General features: G+C 36.7%; 2 protein-coding genes across 2 annotated transcripts; both read left to right on the top strand.

Moving 5' to 3' along the window:
- Positions 1-1,579: 1,579 nt before the first annotated feature.
- Positions 1,580-6,809, top strand: LOC132184463 (alkylbase DNA glycosidase-like protein mag2). Its single transcript, XM_059598105.1, has 2 exons — positions 1,580-2,912; positions 6,370-6,809. The coding sequence occupies exons 1-2, from the start codon at positions 1,804-1,806 to the stop codon at positions 6,389-6,391; spliced, it is 1,131 nt and encodes a 376-aa protein (XP_059454088.1). The 5' UTR covers positions 1,580-1,803; the 3' UTR covers positions 6,392-6,809.
- Positions 6,810-8,575: 1,766 nt separating this feature from the next.
- LOC132183651 (uncharacterized) lies at positions 8,576-12,281 on the top strand. Its single transcript, XM_059597009.1, is given in 4 exon segments — positions 8,576-9,112; positions 10,093-10,728; positions 10,730-10,897; positions 11,664-12,281. Coding segments are annotated over 4 exon segments (1,932 nt in total). The 5' UTR covers positions 8,576-8,602.
- The last annotated feature ends 5,367 nt before the right edge of the window (positions 12,282-17,648 follow it).

The following is a 17,648-nucleotide window of genomic DNA, read 5'->3' as shown; positions in this document are numbered from 1 at the left end:
CTGATTAGATAAGACCCCAATTTCGTTGGTGGGCGTTAGACCTAATGAAAATATTACTTAGACCAAAGTTCTTACTATTTGAGCTAACCACTTATAGTTTAAACTTTCTTTCTTTATTTCTTATGTTGGGTAAATTATGAACTCGTGCAAAACGTTTTCTTTATACTGATTAGGTAAGACTCTAGTTTCGTTGGTAGGCGTTAGACTTGATAAAAGCAAGATCAAAGCCCTTATCACTTGAGTCAACCCACTTATAATTTAAACTTTCTTTCTTTCACATTGATCATGCAAAGTTGGCCTAGCCTTTCTCAAGTTTCTCCGATAAAGGAAAAAGAGGACACGCTCACTCGTAGCTGGCAACCGCGGGAGGGTGGGGAAAGAGACAATACCTTTGAGCTGTGGTTCAAGAAAATATTCAAGGCCCAATATTAGCTTCGTATTGTCGGCCTGTTGAGGGTGGGGCAAACTAGCATTGCCAACGTCTCACACGGCAGAAAACAATCAGGTGGGCTCAATCTTGGTCTTAAGTGGCGGAATGGGCTTGGGTTGATGAGTTAGTAAAACACACAAAAGACCCTCCAAGAGTGACTTGGGTGAAAAGGGTCCACTAACAGCACTAATTGCTAATCACTAACCACATTAGCTGTCTATGAAAAATGGTTAGCGATTTCAAATTTTGAAAAACCGCTAACTGCCTATATATATACATGAAATGACGTCGTTTTTGTTTTTTGTTTTTTTAATTTTTTCTTTTAAAAAGCGGTTGTTAGGGTTATTAACTACTTATCGCTAGTTAACTGCCTAGACAGTTAGCAGATTTTACTAGCCGCATAAGCAATTATAATTAGCGGTTTTAGCCAATAATCACTAATTGTAACCGCATTTTCACCTCTACTTAGACCATCACCCTTGGTTGTTAGACATTGTGTAGCTACAATTAGGGGTTAGCATTTTTTATACGATTTGCGAATTCGATATGAAATTAGCATGTTAAGGTTGAAGAGTTTGACCCGTTTAATTAAATAAATTGGGTTATAATTGATCTATATAATCTTATACCTATGCTCCAAAAAGTGATATTAGAACTAATAATTTTTAACATAACCCGCAAACCCAACCATAACCCAATACAAAATTAAAGTTGAGGGATCTTATCCGTTTATTTAAATGAGTTAAGTTAGAATTAACATATACAGCTTTATACCTATATTTTGACATGACTCGAACCCAACACACGAATACAAAATTATGGACCCTAGTTACAACCCAAGTTTGGCTTCTTTTGTAGATTAAAGTTATTTTTGTTACTTTCTACCAAAAGATTTTCACAGGAATCCTATAGAGGCACTAAAGTCGACAAGGTAGCGGACAATATGGACCCGCCCAAAAGTCGTCCATTACAAGGGGTTAGGGGGCCCAGGCGATCCTGACAACCGTCGGCCTATCTGAAATGGGCTTGACTTCTAGTCCACGAATAAAGAATTTGTGCCTTTGTGGCATAGCAAGTAGAGGTGGGATGATTCGCGGGATGCACGCGCTGTGTAAGAGCGTGGAAAGCCCAATTCTCATATCGGGATGGACTTTTTGGTTCTCGGAGGAAAAAAAAGGTAGTGTGGCGAGAGTGCAGAGGATTTTTAGAAAGAAAAGTGACTGAGTTGTGTTAAACTATTAAAGTCCCAGTCAATCCCATATATTCAAAACTCCCCGTTCAGTTTACACAACCCGCAATGCCTTCAATTCTACCATTTCCTTAAACCTCCACCACCGCCACTAGCACCGACATTATTGCCCTAGCCCGACTGAATGGGCGAGCAAACGCATACCCAGACCCAGGCCCAGACCCAGACCCAGACCCAAACACAAGCACAGACACAGCCCCACCATGACTCCGCCGCCTCTGCCACCGCCACCGCCACTACCACTGCATCAACGACGATGGAGATAACCAATGGTTCTTCGCTAACCTCCTCTCCACCAGCCAAAATCCCCTTCCGTCCCAGAAAGATCCGGAAGCTCTCACCCGACCCGAAGTCGTCCCAAATCGTAGTTGCGGAGATCCAAACAACCCCCAAACCCTTGGCAACCATCAAATCGACCAAATCCAAAGCCGCACACCACCAACGAGCGGTGCCTGCCGCGCCGAGAATCGTTGCCCGGTCGCTCTCGTGCGATGGCGAGGTGGAAATCGCGCTCCGCCACCTCCGCAGCGCCGATCCGCTCATCGCCCCCCTGATCGACATCCACCAAGCGCCGACGTTCGACACTTTCCAGACCCCATTCCTGGCCCTGACCCGAAGCATTCTCTACCAGCAACTCGCCTACAAGGCCGGCACGTCCATCTACACGCGCTTCATCGCGCTCTGTGGTGGCGAGGTCGGGGTTCTCCCTGAGACCGTGCTAGCCCTAACCCCTCAGCAGCTTCGCCAAATCGGCGTCTCGGGCAGGAAAGCCAGCTACCTACACGACCTCGCGAGAAAGTACCAAAACGGGATTCTATCGGACTCGGCGATTGTAAATATGGATGACAAGTCGCTCTTCACAATGCTCACGATGGTCAACGGGATTGGCTCGTGGTCCGTGCACATGTTCATGATCTTCTCGCTGCACAGACCGGACGTGCTTCCTATCAACGATCTCAATGTTCGTAAAGGTGTTCAGCTTCTCTACAGTCTCGAGGAGTTGCCTCGGCCGTCCCAGATGGACCTGCTGTGCGAGAAGTGGCGGCCATATCGGTCCGTGGCATCGTGGTACATGTGGAGGCTTGCAGAAGCCAAGGGGGCGCCTTCGAGTGCCGCGGCAGTGGCGGCCGGTGCGAGCTTGCCGCAGCACCAGCAGGAGGAGCAGCAGCAGCAGCACCAACACACGCAACAGCCGCAGCTTCTAGATCCAATTAATAGCATTCTCAATCTTGGGTATGATGACCTTTACTATAAGTCTTAATTTCTTGCCTACTTGTGGAAAGTCGATTGCAAATTATGTGTTACTGGATTGTTGAATGATTTTAGTAGATAGATTACACAATACTTAGCAATTGTTTGGAAGGAATTGTGCTTTTTGAAGGGGCCAATGGTGGCTTAAAACTTGAAAGCGTTTAAGAAAATTGCATTTCAGAGGATAATCGTTCTGCTTATTTTACAAGTAGATTTCTGTTTGTTGGGAATGCTGTTGTTATGAACACAGAGCTGTTTCCGCTGTTTGCCAATTGTGCCTCCGATTCTCAGTGAGAGCATGCTTTCTGCATGGCATTTTCTTTCTTGGGTTTGCTCTCTGTATTTATTTCCTATGTCTCTCCCTTTTTTTTTTTTTGAAGTATTTTGGTTGTCAAAACAATCTTCATATTGAATTGTGACATTGCTTACTATTTTTCTCATCTGCTTCTTTTAAATTGTTTCTGATGGGTGTAAGAGACATGCGTGTCAAATGTGATGTGATATGTGATAGTGTGAGTTGTGTTTTTACCTACCCAAAGAGGAAAGGGAGAAAAAAATAAATAAAGAAGAGTAGCATTGTACCTGAGTTCCATTTGAAAATGAAGTCAGAGCTTTCCATCGAGAGAATAAGAGAACAGGTTTCATTGCCTGATATGTAGACACTCTTGCCATTTGAAGAATAGAAATACTTGAGCATGCATGTTGGCATGTGTATCATATTATACTAAGCGTTTTGCTATATTTCCACATCTACTGAGTAAGCAAACTGATTGGCATGTTATGTTTAAGAGGAAAAAAAAAGAGAAGGGAAATGTAGCCATCTTTCCATCTGAAGAAGAATCACAAAAGTTCGCTTCAAGGCATAATAGAAAATGTAAGATCATCTTAAATGTCTGGAAAATATAGAGGAAATATCTTGACCCCTATCTTGTCACTTATACCATGAGAAACTGCGAACCACCTGTCAGAACATGATAATAAACGCTCAATCATGTCTGCATGTAAATTGGGGGAAGAAAAAACAAAAACTTGGGTTCCACTAAAAAAATGTTCATATTTACTCTAATTTCTAATTTTTTAAGTCAAGTTGCTGCCCAATGAGCTTTAGCTCAAATAGTACTTCCTCCTTTTGTAGCAAGGTGGAGGGTAAGGTTGTGGGTTCAAGTCCCACCGTGTGTGTATAAATTTTCTTGTGTAGCACCAACAAGTGAAGTCCAATCAAAGCAAGAGTTATATAGTTTTAGAGGTTCTCTCTTTAGGAGTCTAGGATAAATCAATTCTTAATTGGAGTTTTTATTTCATGAGTTATGATAAGTTTTGCAATGAGGGGCAAATCCGTTACCTTTTGTGACTCCTACGAAATAAGATTATTCTGGTAATTGAGTTGAATCTAGAACTTTCTAGGAGTTCTTAAGCATTTTAGGTTTATTCTCTGGGACTCCATGTTAGTCTCCTATTGTGGTTTTATTAAGAAGTTCTATTAGTCAAATTTATCCTAGTAAGTCTTTATAAATAGGCTTCATTGTATTCAAAGAATTCAGATTACGGTTGATGAAATACTGAGAGCTATGGGTATTGAGGCATGTTGACCTTTATGTGTTCTTCTCTCCGCCTGTCTCTCTCCTTCTTTGGCACACTGTTATTGTTCGTGTTACTGTTCACATACTTTCTGGACAGCAAAATTCTCTCTTTACTTCTTTACAACTCCAACCCCAACTCTTTTCCATAAATGTTGAAAGCTTAAAATCCCCAAGCCTTTAGCTACCAAATAGCCTATCAAACCAGCCTGAAAAATCTCAAACACTTGATCTACATATTCTCCTAAACCTAAGCCCACCATGAGCAGAAAAGTTGTTCCTAATCTCTCCTACATCAAATTTTAATTTAGGATTGCAGATAATCTAGATAATGATACATAGAATGCATGAACAAATTGCTACAAGTGTAACGAATAAAAAGAAAAAGCTAACTCTCTTCTTCTTATTTAAATTGTGGTACTCTGCTTAAAATTATGGTACCGTATCTCAAGCAAGGAGTGGACTTCTCACATCATAGGAAAAGGACATCTAATGAAAGAATTCAAATAGAGTTACAATCCTTTCATGAAAAAGCCCACCTGAAAGTGGAAGGTCCAATATTGGCCCAGAACAACTTACGAGGTGGAACCTAATTAACATGCAATGGGAGAGTTCAAATAGAGTAACTATTGGTAAGTGAAAGATTTATTTCTGAAAATGGAAGGTTCATTATTGGGCTAGAACATATAGCTAGGTGGAATCTAAGTTAACCTGAGTTTTTCTTTGAATTTCCTTTCCTGTTTCTTGTTCTCTTATTTGTGCAATTTGTAAATTTCTTTGACTATAGCTTTATCCTCTTATATTTTTCCTTTCAAATTAGATGCTTTAAGGAGACTATTTTTTCAGTCATTTTCATTCCTAAGGATGTCTGCACTCCAGATGTTATTTTTAGTCTTAATTGTTATTGTTCACTAACTTTTCTGTGATTGATATATTTTCTGAACGTTGTTGCATAGATTCCTGTTCTATTAGACGTGCCTATCCTTATAGGTTTCTAAATTTGTGCCTAACGTAGTAGCTGTTTGTTTCTAAGATTTGCATGCTACTTTGCCGTATATCTTAGTCAGGATTTTATTGCTTACAAAGTTACAAGAGTCAATTTTTGGATCGATTTTTGTAGCATGTAGGATTTTTACAAAGCACATGGCATTGATGATCTGGGTATCAAGAGTCATGGCTTGGTGCTTATTGTAGAGTTTTTTGTTCTTAAGACCTCCATTCTTAACACTTCTTTTTGATAGTTGTTCTGCAGGCATGCAGTCTTCCAATATTAGTAGTATTTGATCTTTTTGAAATCATCTTTTTTAATAATACAAAATCTGCACAAAGAGGTTTATATCGAAGTGGAGTTCAATAGCTGGACTAGCAGGACCAAAAAAATAAAAAATAAAATAAAGACAAGAAATTTTTTATCTATGAATCTACATGTTATCTATGAATCCACCTCATGGAAGGTTGCTAGATGCCACCTGGTCGCCAAGGACCGTTTTACCTTCATTCTCTTTAGTAGGGCTGAAATAGCATGTGGTTATTGACCGTCTACTATCCGCTATACACTAACTGCTTTTGAAGGTAGTTAGAAAAAATCATTAACCGCCTATATATATATATATATATACATGAAACAACCGCCGATTTTACTAACCGCTTAGACGATTGTGGTTAGCTATTTTAGCCAATAATTGCTAGCTTTTTCACCCCTATATTATTTAGTAGCCTTTTCTTATAAAACGTTGGTAATCTTGAGCTTCTGTCCAAATACTTTCCACTTAAAACTGCATGTTAGTTATGAATTCTCACTCTGGTAGTTATTCTGCATATCTTTGTGGTGCTTATTACCCTCGTCGTGCTATGTGATATAGGGCCTGTGCTTGGGGACAATGATTTATTTTGGAAATGAGAAGTTGGACTGTCATTCATCTCTGTCCATCAACCAGGGCATGTACTTCAACGCAACGCAAGAATGGTAGTCTGAAGCGAGATTCTGGTGCTGAGAGCTCAGACATTAAAAGCCTTTGGAGATCAGTGTGTCAATTTTTATTCGGTAGATCGGCGTTGAGATTAAATAAAGACGGTGTGTGCTAGAGTTCTGTTATCTAAGTTAAAATGACACCAATTTTAAGTTGTCAAACAGGTCTCTTATAGGACTTAAATAGAATGCAGTGCTACAAGAACCATTGAAGGTGGTCTGCCACGCTTGATGAATATGGTTGGATTTCTAAACTAGTTTCTCATGATTTAGCATGCCCAAGTGCCAAAAGAGTCTTTTTGAATTTATTATATTTCCTGCATTATTTATGAATTAGATTTTGAAAATACTAGCTTAAGGTTGTACTGCAGTGGGCTTCACTTTCTGGCCAGCTTCGCTTATCTCCCTCTAGTTGGCAGCATCTACTACATGGTCTAATAATAAACCCTAATCCTCCCCTCCGGGCGTTTTCTAGATCTGACAGGTGATTATGAAGCTCACTTTCTTGCTGTTTCTCAGAAAAGGCTTCCTACTTTCCTTTGTTGCTTAGGAGCAGAGAACCAAGGGTTTTGTGTAAAACAATGGTGGTTGTGTTTTCAAGGATCCCAATCCCATAGTTTCATCTTGGCAAATAAATTAAAGGGAAAAATGTAAAATTAATTCATGTGGTTACACGGATTTTGCAATAAAATTTTAGTGGCATAAAAATGTTATGAGAGTTTCATGTGGTGTTGATACATTCAAAATCTTAGATGGATTTTATTAATGTGGCACGTTAAATAATAATAATAAAAAAAAATTAGAAAAGGAGCTGGCCGAATCACTCATTTGGCCTCTAAGCAGTCTCGGGGTGGCAAAACTGCCTTCATGGCTGATGGTGGTGGTTTGGCTACTAGATTTTTTTTTTTTTCTTTTTTTTTTTTTGGGCCAAAGGCTTATGAGTTTGGATCATTCATTAATTATTTCGCAATTCTTTTTATTAATTCTAATATTTTGTTCTGGTATGTATACATCCACCGTATTCGTTTTGGATGACTGCAAAATCAGAAGCACAACAATATATTATGCTGCTGCAAATATGTGCATGTAAGCTTTAAGAACCTGTATTTAATGTTCGAAGAAGGGAAGAAAGCTTAGAAGAAGAAAGGAGGAATGAAAACGACATAATATTTAATAGAACAAGGTTTTTTCTCCAAATTAGGTTAATTAATACGTGTTTTTAGAGCACGTAATTCTCAAATGCATTTTTAAAATGCGTGAGAATTAAATGCTCTAATGTCAGATGTTACTTGCTCTATTAATCCTATTAAAAATACACGTAAGAATCACATGCTCTAAGAACAAATGTTAGTTTAATAGACTGTATTACAATAATATTCTTCCAAATTTAATCCAGCTCCAAGAAAACCTTTATCCTTATTAAAAAGTGAAAAGAGTAATACATGCTCTAACGGCTATGCTTGTTTGTGACATTTAAGATAAATACATTAACAAATAACTCAAAATACAAACAATTTTTTTTTTTTTTTTTTCAAACTAAAAACAAAAAAAAAACACATCCCAAAATACATCACCAAACCTTCCCACATTTCTATTCGTTAAGAAATGTTGTAGTATATATCAACCTAGGACATCAGGATCAGAATGAAGCAGAATATTTCTTGCTAAGTTCTTAAGAGTCCGTCTCCTTTAAGCAACCATATATATATATATGAAACAAAATGATATAAAATCACCATCCTCTGGTGTTTTATGTTCATGTACCCTGTCCCAGTTCCTGTCCCCAAGATCGCATGGCAAATCAGGGAAGAAAAGATCATCAATCGTGTAATCCTAGAAAGGAAATATTACATAACTGGCTAGCTGGAGATGCTGATGCTGGAAATTGTTCATCAACATAGCATGGCAAATAACGAAGCCAAACATTGACACCATAAAAAATGTGGGATATTCTTCTCGAATATCTCTTTATACTCTCTCTGTTTTTTTTCTTTTTTTAATCCAACGCATCTTATCCTCCTAATTAATTTATCTATTTTTTTCAACTATAAAATGGTCGGGCCGGACGTACGTGATCGTCACGCCGCATGAAATCAATTGTATGCAGTAAATTAAACAACAACAACATGAGCCACGAGAATTACGACCCTTCTTTCCCTGACCAGCCTGTGGTGGTCCGCTACCTCTCAATTTGGGCTAATCTGCCGGCCTTCCGGTCCAAGCCAACCTTCATATGGACCGAAGATGGCTCGAGCCATGCAGCCCTCATCTACGCTCAGCTCGATCACTCGGTGCAGTCTATTTCTTCTCAGCTGCTCAATGTTCCATTACGAAGAGGCGACACGGTTCTCGTCTTATGCTCGCCGGGGCTTCAACTCGTTGAGATCATCTTTGGGTGCCAAAGGGCCGGCCTTCTGAGCGTTCCCGTTTTCCCACCGGACCCTTTTTCCGGCGAAGACAGCTGTCACCATCTCATCAGGGCTCTCTCACAAACAAAGCCCAAAGCTGCTATAGCTCACCCGGATTACATCGCAAATGTTCGCAGATACATTTCTTCATCCTTCAATGACAATAAGCTTGCAAAGATGTTGCAAAATGTCAGGTGGATTTCCACGGATTATATCAACGATAAAAAGGTACATCTTCCACTTCTTTGTATAATGACCAGTGGCGGTAGTGACGGAACCAGAAAGGTTGATTGGGGCCAAGGTATATGAAAAGAAGGGAAACTAGAGAAGAGAGCGGGCTAAATAAATTTTTGGGCAGGGGATGGGACAATGGGCTTAAATTTATTTTATTTTATTTTTTATTTTTATTTTTTTTCCATGAGGAATTGGGAGGCCAATTTTTTATTTTTTTTACTACCTAAAATATTTTTTCTAAGGAATTGGGAGAGGGGTATGGCCTACCCCCGTCCCCCCTAATTCCATCACTGTGTGGTAGAGAGCCACTTGGAGGGCCATGGCTCTTACAAATTGCTGAAAAAAAATTTCAGAAAACTTTACTTTAAACCCTTGAATTATTGCGCATTTTAAAAAGACTCTCTTAAATTTAAAAAACTTTCAATTTAATTTCCTAAAATTTTAATTTGATTCAATTGACCATCTCAGTCAGATTTTAAAGTTAAAGGTGATAAAACTGACGTTTATACCCTTGAGTTTTTTTTATAAAATTTCAAATTTAACCTTAATTTCAAATTAAAAATTAAAAAAAAGAAAAAGAAAATCAATAGGTAATTAATTTGGTCTTTTTAGGCATTTCTGTTAGAAGTTAACAGCCAAAACTAACAGAATGGGATAAATTGATTAAAATTGAAAGTTCATGGGTGTAAATTGAGAGTTTTTAAATTTTATGAAATTTTTTTCAAAACGCGCGATACTTCATGAATTTAAAATAAAGTTTTCCAAAAAAAAAAATTAATGTATGATAAAGACTTTGGACCGATTGTTAAATGTTCCTACACACGTTTTATTTTCACTTATGTATTTTTGTATTAGTGCCGGCACGTTATATTGTTAATATATCAACTTTTTTATATATATTTATGAATTTTTATAGATATATATATATATACATATTTTTGTTTTAAATTTTTTTTTTTTCTTCATATTTTTAGTTGGGCGGCCACAATAATGATTTTCTGAATCCGTGCGAACCGGACGAGGTGTATTTGGTTCAGTACACTTCTGGCGCGACCGGAATCCCGAAGCCGGTGCTTGTGACGGCAGGATCGGCGGCTCACAATGTTAGGGCGGCGAGGAAAGCCTATGAGCTTCATCCAAACAGCATAGTAGTGTCGTGGCTGCCTCAGTTCCATGACTGCGGCCTTATGTTTCTGCTCCTGACCATAGTTTCCGGTGCAACATGCGTTCTTACATCACCGGCCGGTTTTGTCAACCGGCCAAGGCTATGGCTGGAGTTAATTTCGGAGTTCAAGGCAACTTGCAGCCCGGTTCCGTCTTTCGCGCTGCCACTTGTGGTCAAGCGTGGAGGGATAGAAAAAGGAACGGTTCCAATTAATCTACGGAGTTTAAAAAACCTGATTATTATCAACGAGCCGATTTACAGGGCGTCGGTGGAGGAATTTGTTCGTGTATTCAAGCCGTTTGGGTTAAACCCATCGTGCATATCTCCATCGTATGGGTTAGCGGAGAACTGCACCTTTGTTTCAACGGCGTGGAGATCTGCCGGCAATGGCGGGAATTCTTCAACGTTTCCAAACATTCCAACTCACAAGCAGCTCCTGCCTAGCTAGTGCAAGACTGGCTTCACGATGCAGCAATGATGAGGAAGACATGGACATTGTTGTCATCAATGAAGAAACACAAGAGCCCGTTGAGGATGGGATTGAAGGAGAGATTTGGGTTTCTTCCTCTAGCAATGCCTCCGGTTACCTCGGTCACCCTTCCTTAACTCGCGAGGTAGGGTTAAATCACCATTTATATTAAAACTTCTAACATTTTCCTTTCGCATGTGAGTTTAAAATCTATCTAACAATTAAAGTCAACGTAATTTTTAAAATCATAATTAAGCGTTTAGTAAAATTAAAGTATGACAATTAAAATCATTCATTTTTTAAAACGTGCCCATTTTCAGCGATTTTTTAAAAACTTGCTCCCAAACTAGCACTTTAATATGCTAAATTAAATCGCAATGTTAAACATAGTCTTATACCATATTAATTAGGGATGAAAATGTAGTTATGGTTAGTGGTTATTGACTAAAATTGCTAATCGTAACTGCTTAGGCAATTAGTAAAATTCATTATGGGTGTGTTTGTTAAACGATTTTGGTTCAATACTATAGCAAAAATTTATTGATGTAAGAAAAAAAAAAATAAAAGGTAAGAATGTTTAGTATAGAAAAAAGAAAAAAAAAAATTGTTTTGTGGTAATTTTTATATTTGAATAGTAATAAAAAGTGGTTGATGTAATGTAAAAAATAAGAGAATATTAGAAAAATGAAAAAGTAAAATGAATAGTATTGAAACAAAAATGGAGCCATATTTATATAGGCGATTAGCAGTTTTTACTAATCGTATTCAAAATAATTAGCGGTTAGCGGGCGGTTACTAATCGTCTGCGTTTTCACTCTTCATATTACTCAAAAGATTCAAAACCTTTAACAAAGCTTAAATTAAACCAGTAAAAAAAATTAGTTATAATTATTTAATTTATATTTTAATAGATGTTTCAAGGGAGACTCAGCAATAAGCTGGTGAGCCGGTGCTTTGTCCGAACGGGCGACAGAGGAATTGTCATCGGAGAAGAGAGGTATCTCTTTGTGACCGGCTGATGTTCCGACGTCATTAGGGTCCACAGCAGTCTAGAAATCCATCCTCATCGCATAGAAACAACAGCTTACAATAGTTGTCCGAAGTTTCTCAGAGGAGGTTGCCTCGCGGCGTTCAAGATCTCAGACGCAATCGTGCTTGTCGCAGAGATATTGCAGAGAAGAGAAAAAGATTCTGGTGTTGTACCGTTGAGGAGCTTGTGCGAAGGAATCAAGAAGAGGGTTTTGGAGGAAGAGAAGATCGAAATTGCGTCGGTGGTTCTTGTCAAAATTGGAAATGTGCCAAAAACTACTTCGGGCAAAATACAGAGATGGGCAGCTAAGGAAAAGCTCGTGGGTGGAAAAATGAGTGTTGTAATGGAGGTTCGATTTGGCGATTATGGTAGTTTTTCCGCAGAAAGAGAGCATGAAAGTACGGGAAACTATGAAGGGAGAGGAAGAGAAGATAGAGAAGAGGTTTTTCTCTCTCTCTTCAGCGCTCCAACTCGTCCGCCATTGTTGTCTCTGTTGTGAGACCTTTGACGAATTGTGCAAGATGATCGATCTTCTTAGCTTACCTTCCAAATTACCAAAACGGCGACGTCAGTTTGTAAATAATTTTGTAATAAAAATTGTATCGCTCCTAGTGCTACTCAATAAAAAGGTAATTAAAGATAATAAAAGAATCCTCCATTGTGTATATAAAATTGTGTTACAGTACCTGGATTTATACTTAATTAAATCCCAACCCTCAAAAAAGGTTTTTTTAATAAGTTAATACTTGATCACTTCTATAATATATATATTGATCACATCATTCTTAAAAAGTAAATGCTTGTCTTTTTGTCATTATAATGTAGTAGTCAATGTTATTAAGTAATATTATAGAATAAATTATTTAAATTAAACAAGAAATAATACCTTGAGTCAAAATTAAATATATAGTTTGAAAGGAATCAATTTCCTTGTTTTTTGCTCTACTAAATAAGTATTTGTTTAAAGAAAATGGCATGATGCAGAGCTGACGAACGCTTTCATATAGTACTTTTTTCTTTTTCTTTTTCTATTTTTTATTTTTTTTAATGTTCAGAAATAGAAAAATGAAATGACCAAATTGGATTCTTAATGAACCATCCTATATGCCACTTTCTTTCTTTTTTGAGGGGTATCTTACTTAGTACTTATTTTTCCTTTCCTCTTATGTTATTTCACATTAAAATATATATGAGAATTTATATTATAAAAACGTGTGGTGTGGTTGCCAAGAGATAACTCAATCGGTAGTAGACCAAGCCTTATGAAGCGGAGGCCACTAGTTTAAATCATCCATCTCCTTATCTAGTGTGAACATGTCAATAATAATAATAAAGTGTAGTGTGGTGAAAATTACCCAAAATATACTAACTGAAATTACGAAAATTGGAAGTTATATAAGAAAAAAGGGACAATTTTTTTTTTTTTTTTTTTTGAAGGATTAAGGCGAGTGAATCGCCCGCCCATCATTTTAGTCTTCATTGTTTTATTTTCAGTCTCAAAATTCAAAATTTGTGCGCTCATTGAAGCAAGGAAAGTAAGGAGAAATCGGGGAATCAAGAGGAAAGTGATGCTTCTCATTCCCAAAAACCTATGTGGCCTGATTTCTTCAATCAAAAAATTGAGGGGATATGTCGTAAAAGGTGATTCAAAATGATATACAGTATTACTATGCAACGAAGCGTAGCTCCCTTTTTGTTTTGGGACACAAATGAACTTCATATTTGGGTTCAATTTAGTTTGAACTTAAGTTTATTATTATTAAAAATCATGCATTGCTTAGGTATTATTTATTTATTACTTCCTTGGCAAAGGTAAAAAATAAAAATTTTATGGGAATCAAATTTCGATCATAAAATAACTACTTTTCAATTTACTTGAAAAACTATTTTATGAGACAAATAGATGTAGAGCGTGCATATATATATATATATATGAGAAAACCTTCTACCAGGACCAGCTACAAAACACTATTTTTGCAGCATCAAATAGAATACCTACATGTCAGCTAGAATCACCTAATAGAATAAGAACAAAAACATTGGATCTTTAAATCCAAAAAAAAAAACCTATTTTTTATCTTATTCATTGCCCCTGCGCAACGCCCATTTGCCGCCGCCCTTTCACAAGGTTTGTTCTTTCAAGCAAGGTGGGTTTTCTATTTTTTGTTTGGAATGGGGCCTGGGGTGGTGGCCGGTTGGGTGATGGGTTTTCCAGTGAGTGGGTTTTCTGGGTTGGTTCGGTTTGGGTTCCAGTGGGGATGGGTTTTCTTGTGGCTGTCCTCCGACCATTGCTTGTGATTCGTTGTCTGTTTGGGACCTTTGAGTCAGTTTGCTTTATTTCATGTGAGATTATTAGGGGTTGGAGGTAGATCTTAAGCTCAAATCTCACCGGTAGGGAAAAATGTTAAGACAAAATCTAAAAGAGAGGAAGAATTTGTTTTCCAATGTCGTCCTTGTTCTTGTTCAGTTTAGAAGTTATTTGTCCTACAAACATTGATTTCTAGAATCTGCAGATGATTTTGGCGATGGCTAGACATATGGTTGAGGTGGGTTTTGGTGGATTCCGGCGGTGGCTTTTGGAGGTTTCCGGCAGCGGCATTCAGTGGGGGTAGGGGTGGTTTAGGCGTTTGTTTGTTGGTTTAGGAGTTGGAATGAAGGAGAAAAGAGATGGGGTGGGTTTTGTTAAAAAAATCTGGTATTTTCATCCTATTTCATGTAGTGTCGTTCTTTGGTGACGTGTCAAAATTATATTGGAGGCCGTAAAATTGATGTCTTACGGCATGTCCGTGTTACTATCTTCTCATCCATTGAAGCAACACTACCACTTTTTTTTTAGTTTTAAAATTTTTAATTTTTTAAATAATAAATTGGGTTAACTACATTTTCTCCTCTAAATACCATCTTTTTTGCAATATCCCCTCAATCTACTATTGAGGTTGCAATGTTCTCATTTTGGCAACCCAAAATAACAAAAATACATTTTATAATAAAATAATAAAAAAAAATTACTTACAATTTTTATTTATTCATTTATCTTATAAAAAGTATTTTTGACATTTTGAGTTATTGAAGCGGGCATTGCAACTTGATATTGCAAAATTGAAGACATTGGGAAGGACATTGCAAAAACTATTTTAGTTAAAGGTAAGTGTGTAAACTGCACTATATTGGCAAATAATACCCTTACTCCGGTTCCCAAGAGTAGCTCAATCGACTGGAACCACGCCTTATGAAGTAGAGGTTACTAGTTCGAATCTCCATCCCCCTCTTATGCAGATATCTCAAAAAAAAAAAAAAAATACACCCTTACTCCGCATCCACACTCTATGGATGACAGATTTTAGTAATCGCCTCCCTGTCTGGGTCAGGCGAATATGGCTATAACTGCCCACCGGCGGGTGGTTTTTTGGTATTAACCGCCTATTGGCCCATGAACTTTTTTTTTTTTTTTTCTGAAAATATTTTTATAAAATGAAAGTAATAAATATGGAGGAAGAATATTAGTAGTCCTGCCTTGGTGTTCCTTTTGGGAAGTATTGTTGGAAGTCACTCTTTTATCCATTTAAAAATAATGTAGCTTATAAAATAACTATTGGGCTTGAATGATCAATCAAATAGTAATTTTAAAAGTTTCATCATTCATGGAGTGACACAAAAGAGACTTTTAGAATTACTCTCCTTGTAAGTGGGTTTAAACGAGTGTAGCCCGTCTCCAAGAGGTAACTCAATCAGCTGTGATACGCATAATAAAGTGGAGGTCACTAGTTTGAATTTTTTACCCCCTTTTGTGCAGACATGTCAAAAAAAAAAAAGAGTGTAGTCCGAGTAATTCTAGAAGTTACTCTTGTATCACTCCAAGAATAATGTAACTTTTAAAATTATCATTTTATCAAAATTCAATAATAATTTATCACAAATTTAATAATAATTTTAAAAATCATATCAGTGATAAAAAAATAAAAAAAATAAAAATAATAATAATAATAATAATAATGTAGCATTACTCATGTAGATCATAACTAAAAGAGTGGTGTCCTGAGTGTGGTGGAAGCTGTACTGCACCCATCTGAAGAGTTGAAGCAACCGAGTACGAAAGCAAAAGACGTGGAAAGAGAGACAAATAAAGCAATCGATTGCACCACAGAAAGGTAAAGACATTGCTTGGGGCTAAGCGTGGTGTCGCAGAGAGGTTCAGAGGCGCACATTAGCCTTTGATGCTTGAGACACAGAGCAGAACACGACAAGGGCCTCACTGTGTGGACCATCTCCCACTTTTCACTTTTATGTTTTACCCCTCCCTTCTCTCTCTCTCTCTCTCTCTCCCGTCCCTCTCTGATTCTTCTTCTTTTCTTTTCAAGCTCTTGCTCTACATTTTTAATTTGTTCAATTTTATATTATAGCATTTTTAATAAGCTCTTTTAAATTTATTTTTAGTTATAATTGGTTAAATGCTATAAAAAGTAAGTTTCATCAAATTCTTTATCCCCCCTTTATTTTAGAACTCCTCCCTTGGAGAACAAAATCATTTATTTACTTTTTTTATTTTTTATTTTTTATTTTTAATGTTTTTATATTTTTCTTCACACTTTCTCTCTCCCTCACTTTTATGTGGGTTTGTAATTTTATGAAAATGCTTTTGAGAATAAAAAATAAATAAAAATAGAATAAAAATTATATTTAAATAGAATTTATTATTTGGTAGTGTTGTATAGCTGCTAGTTAAATTTAAAAAAAAAAAAAAGGAGGAATTTTTTATCCAAATTTTAGTTAAAGAATTAAGAGTTAGAATGCTCTTAAATATGTTAAAGGGTTTAAATTTTTTTTTTTTTTTTTTGTCTTTTGTACAAAATATTAATAAAAATATAAAATTAGTTTTCATCTTTAAGTTAAATCAAAATATTTTTTCAATCCAAAAAAAAAAAAAAAATCCTCCAAAATATATTAACAAATAGAGTTTTAATCTTTTTTTTTTTTTTTAATGACATTTACTTTAATATTATGTCAAATGATCAGTTGTCCTGTCTCCACGAGATAACTTGATTAATTAGGATCACATCTTATAGAATAAAAGTCACTTCTTAAAATCTTTCTCTTTTTTTTTTTTTTTTTTTTCTTGTTATTTCTCCAACCCAATCTATAAAACTAGGATCAAATACTCTCGATACTAAAAATTATTATTAAATTTGAATTAATCCTATTTTGAATCTAATGGAACGTTGACTATTAGGTCAAAGGACGTTGTACTTTAGAAAGTGAACCCAATATCAAATTGAGATGACATTAATTACTGTATGTTTGGCTTTATATATATATATATAAAATATTAAGTATTTTTTTAATATTTTTTTCGTGTCTTCTTAATTTTATTGTGACTTTTAAAATTAACAATAAATTAAAAAATCATATATATATATATATATATTAGTGTATGTTTAAAGTTTGTTAGTCGTTGGTCGTTGGTTTATTATTAAGGAAAGTAGGGATCTGTTTGGAGATTAAGGAGGGAATCAAAGCTACGTCGCATCATAGGTATTAGTGTAGTACTAGTGCATTATGCATACGCATCTTTGTGTCATTTGGAGGGGGGAGGGTGTGTTGAGATAAGAAATGGAAAGGGGCAATAATGAAGGTGGGGGTGTGGGGCCCACCTGGCAGGGCGTGGGAGAGGGGAAGAACATGACGTTGTCGGTTGTTTTTGTACAGAGGAAGACCTTGATCTCATCAGTAGATTATCTCTCTTTCTCTCTCTCTCTCTCTTCTCTCGCACTTTTACTCTCATCATCTTTCCCTGGCTTCACCGCAAGCAACCAAGCTGTCTCTTGTTTGATATATATCAAGTCCGCTTGCTGGGAGCACTGAAACACAA

Source organism: Corylus avellana, chromosome ca6 (genome assembly GCF_901000735.1).
Source record: "Corylus avellana chromosome ca6, CavTom2PMs-1.0".
Taxonomy (NCBI): domain Eukaryota; kingdom Viridiplantae; phylum Streptophyta; class Magnoliopsida; order Fagales; family Betulaceae; genus Corylus; species Corylus avellana.
Note: the sequence above shows the minus strand (reverse complement) of the source record. Positions and strands in the feature narration are given on the sequence as shown.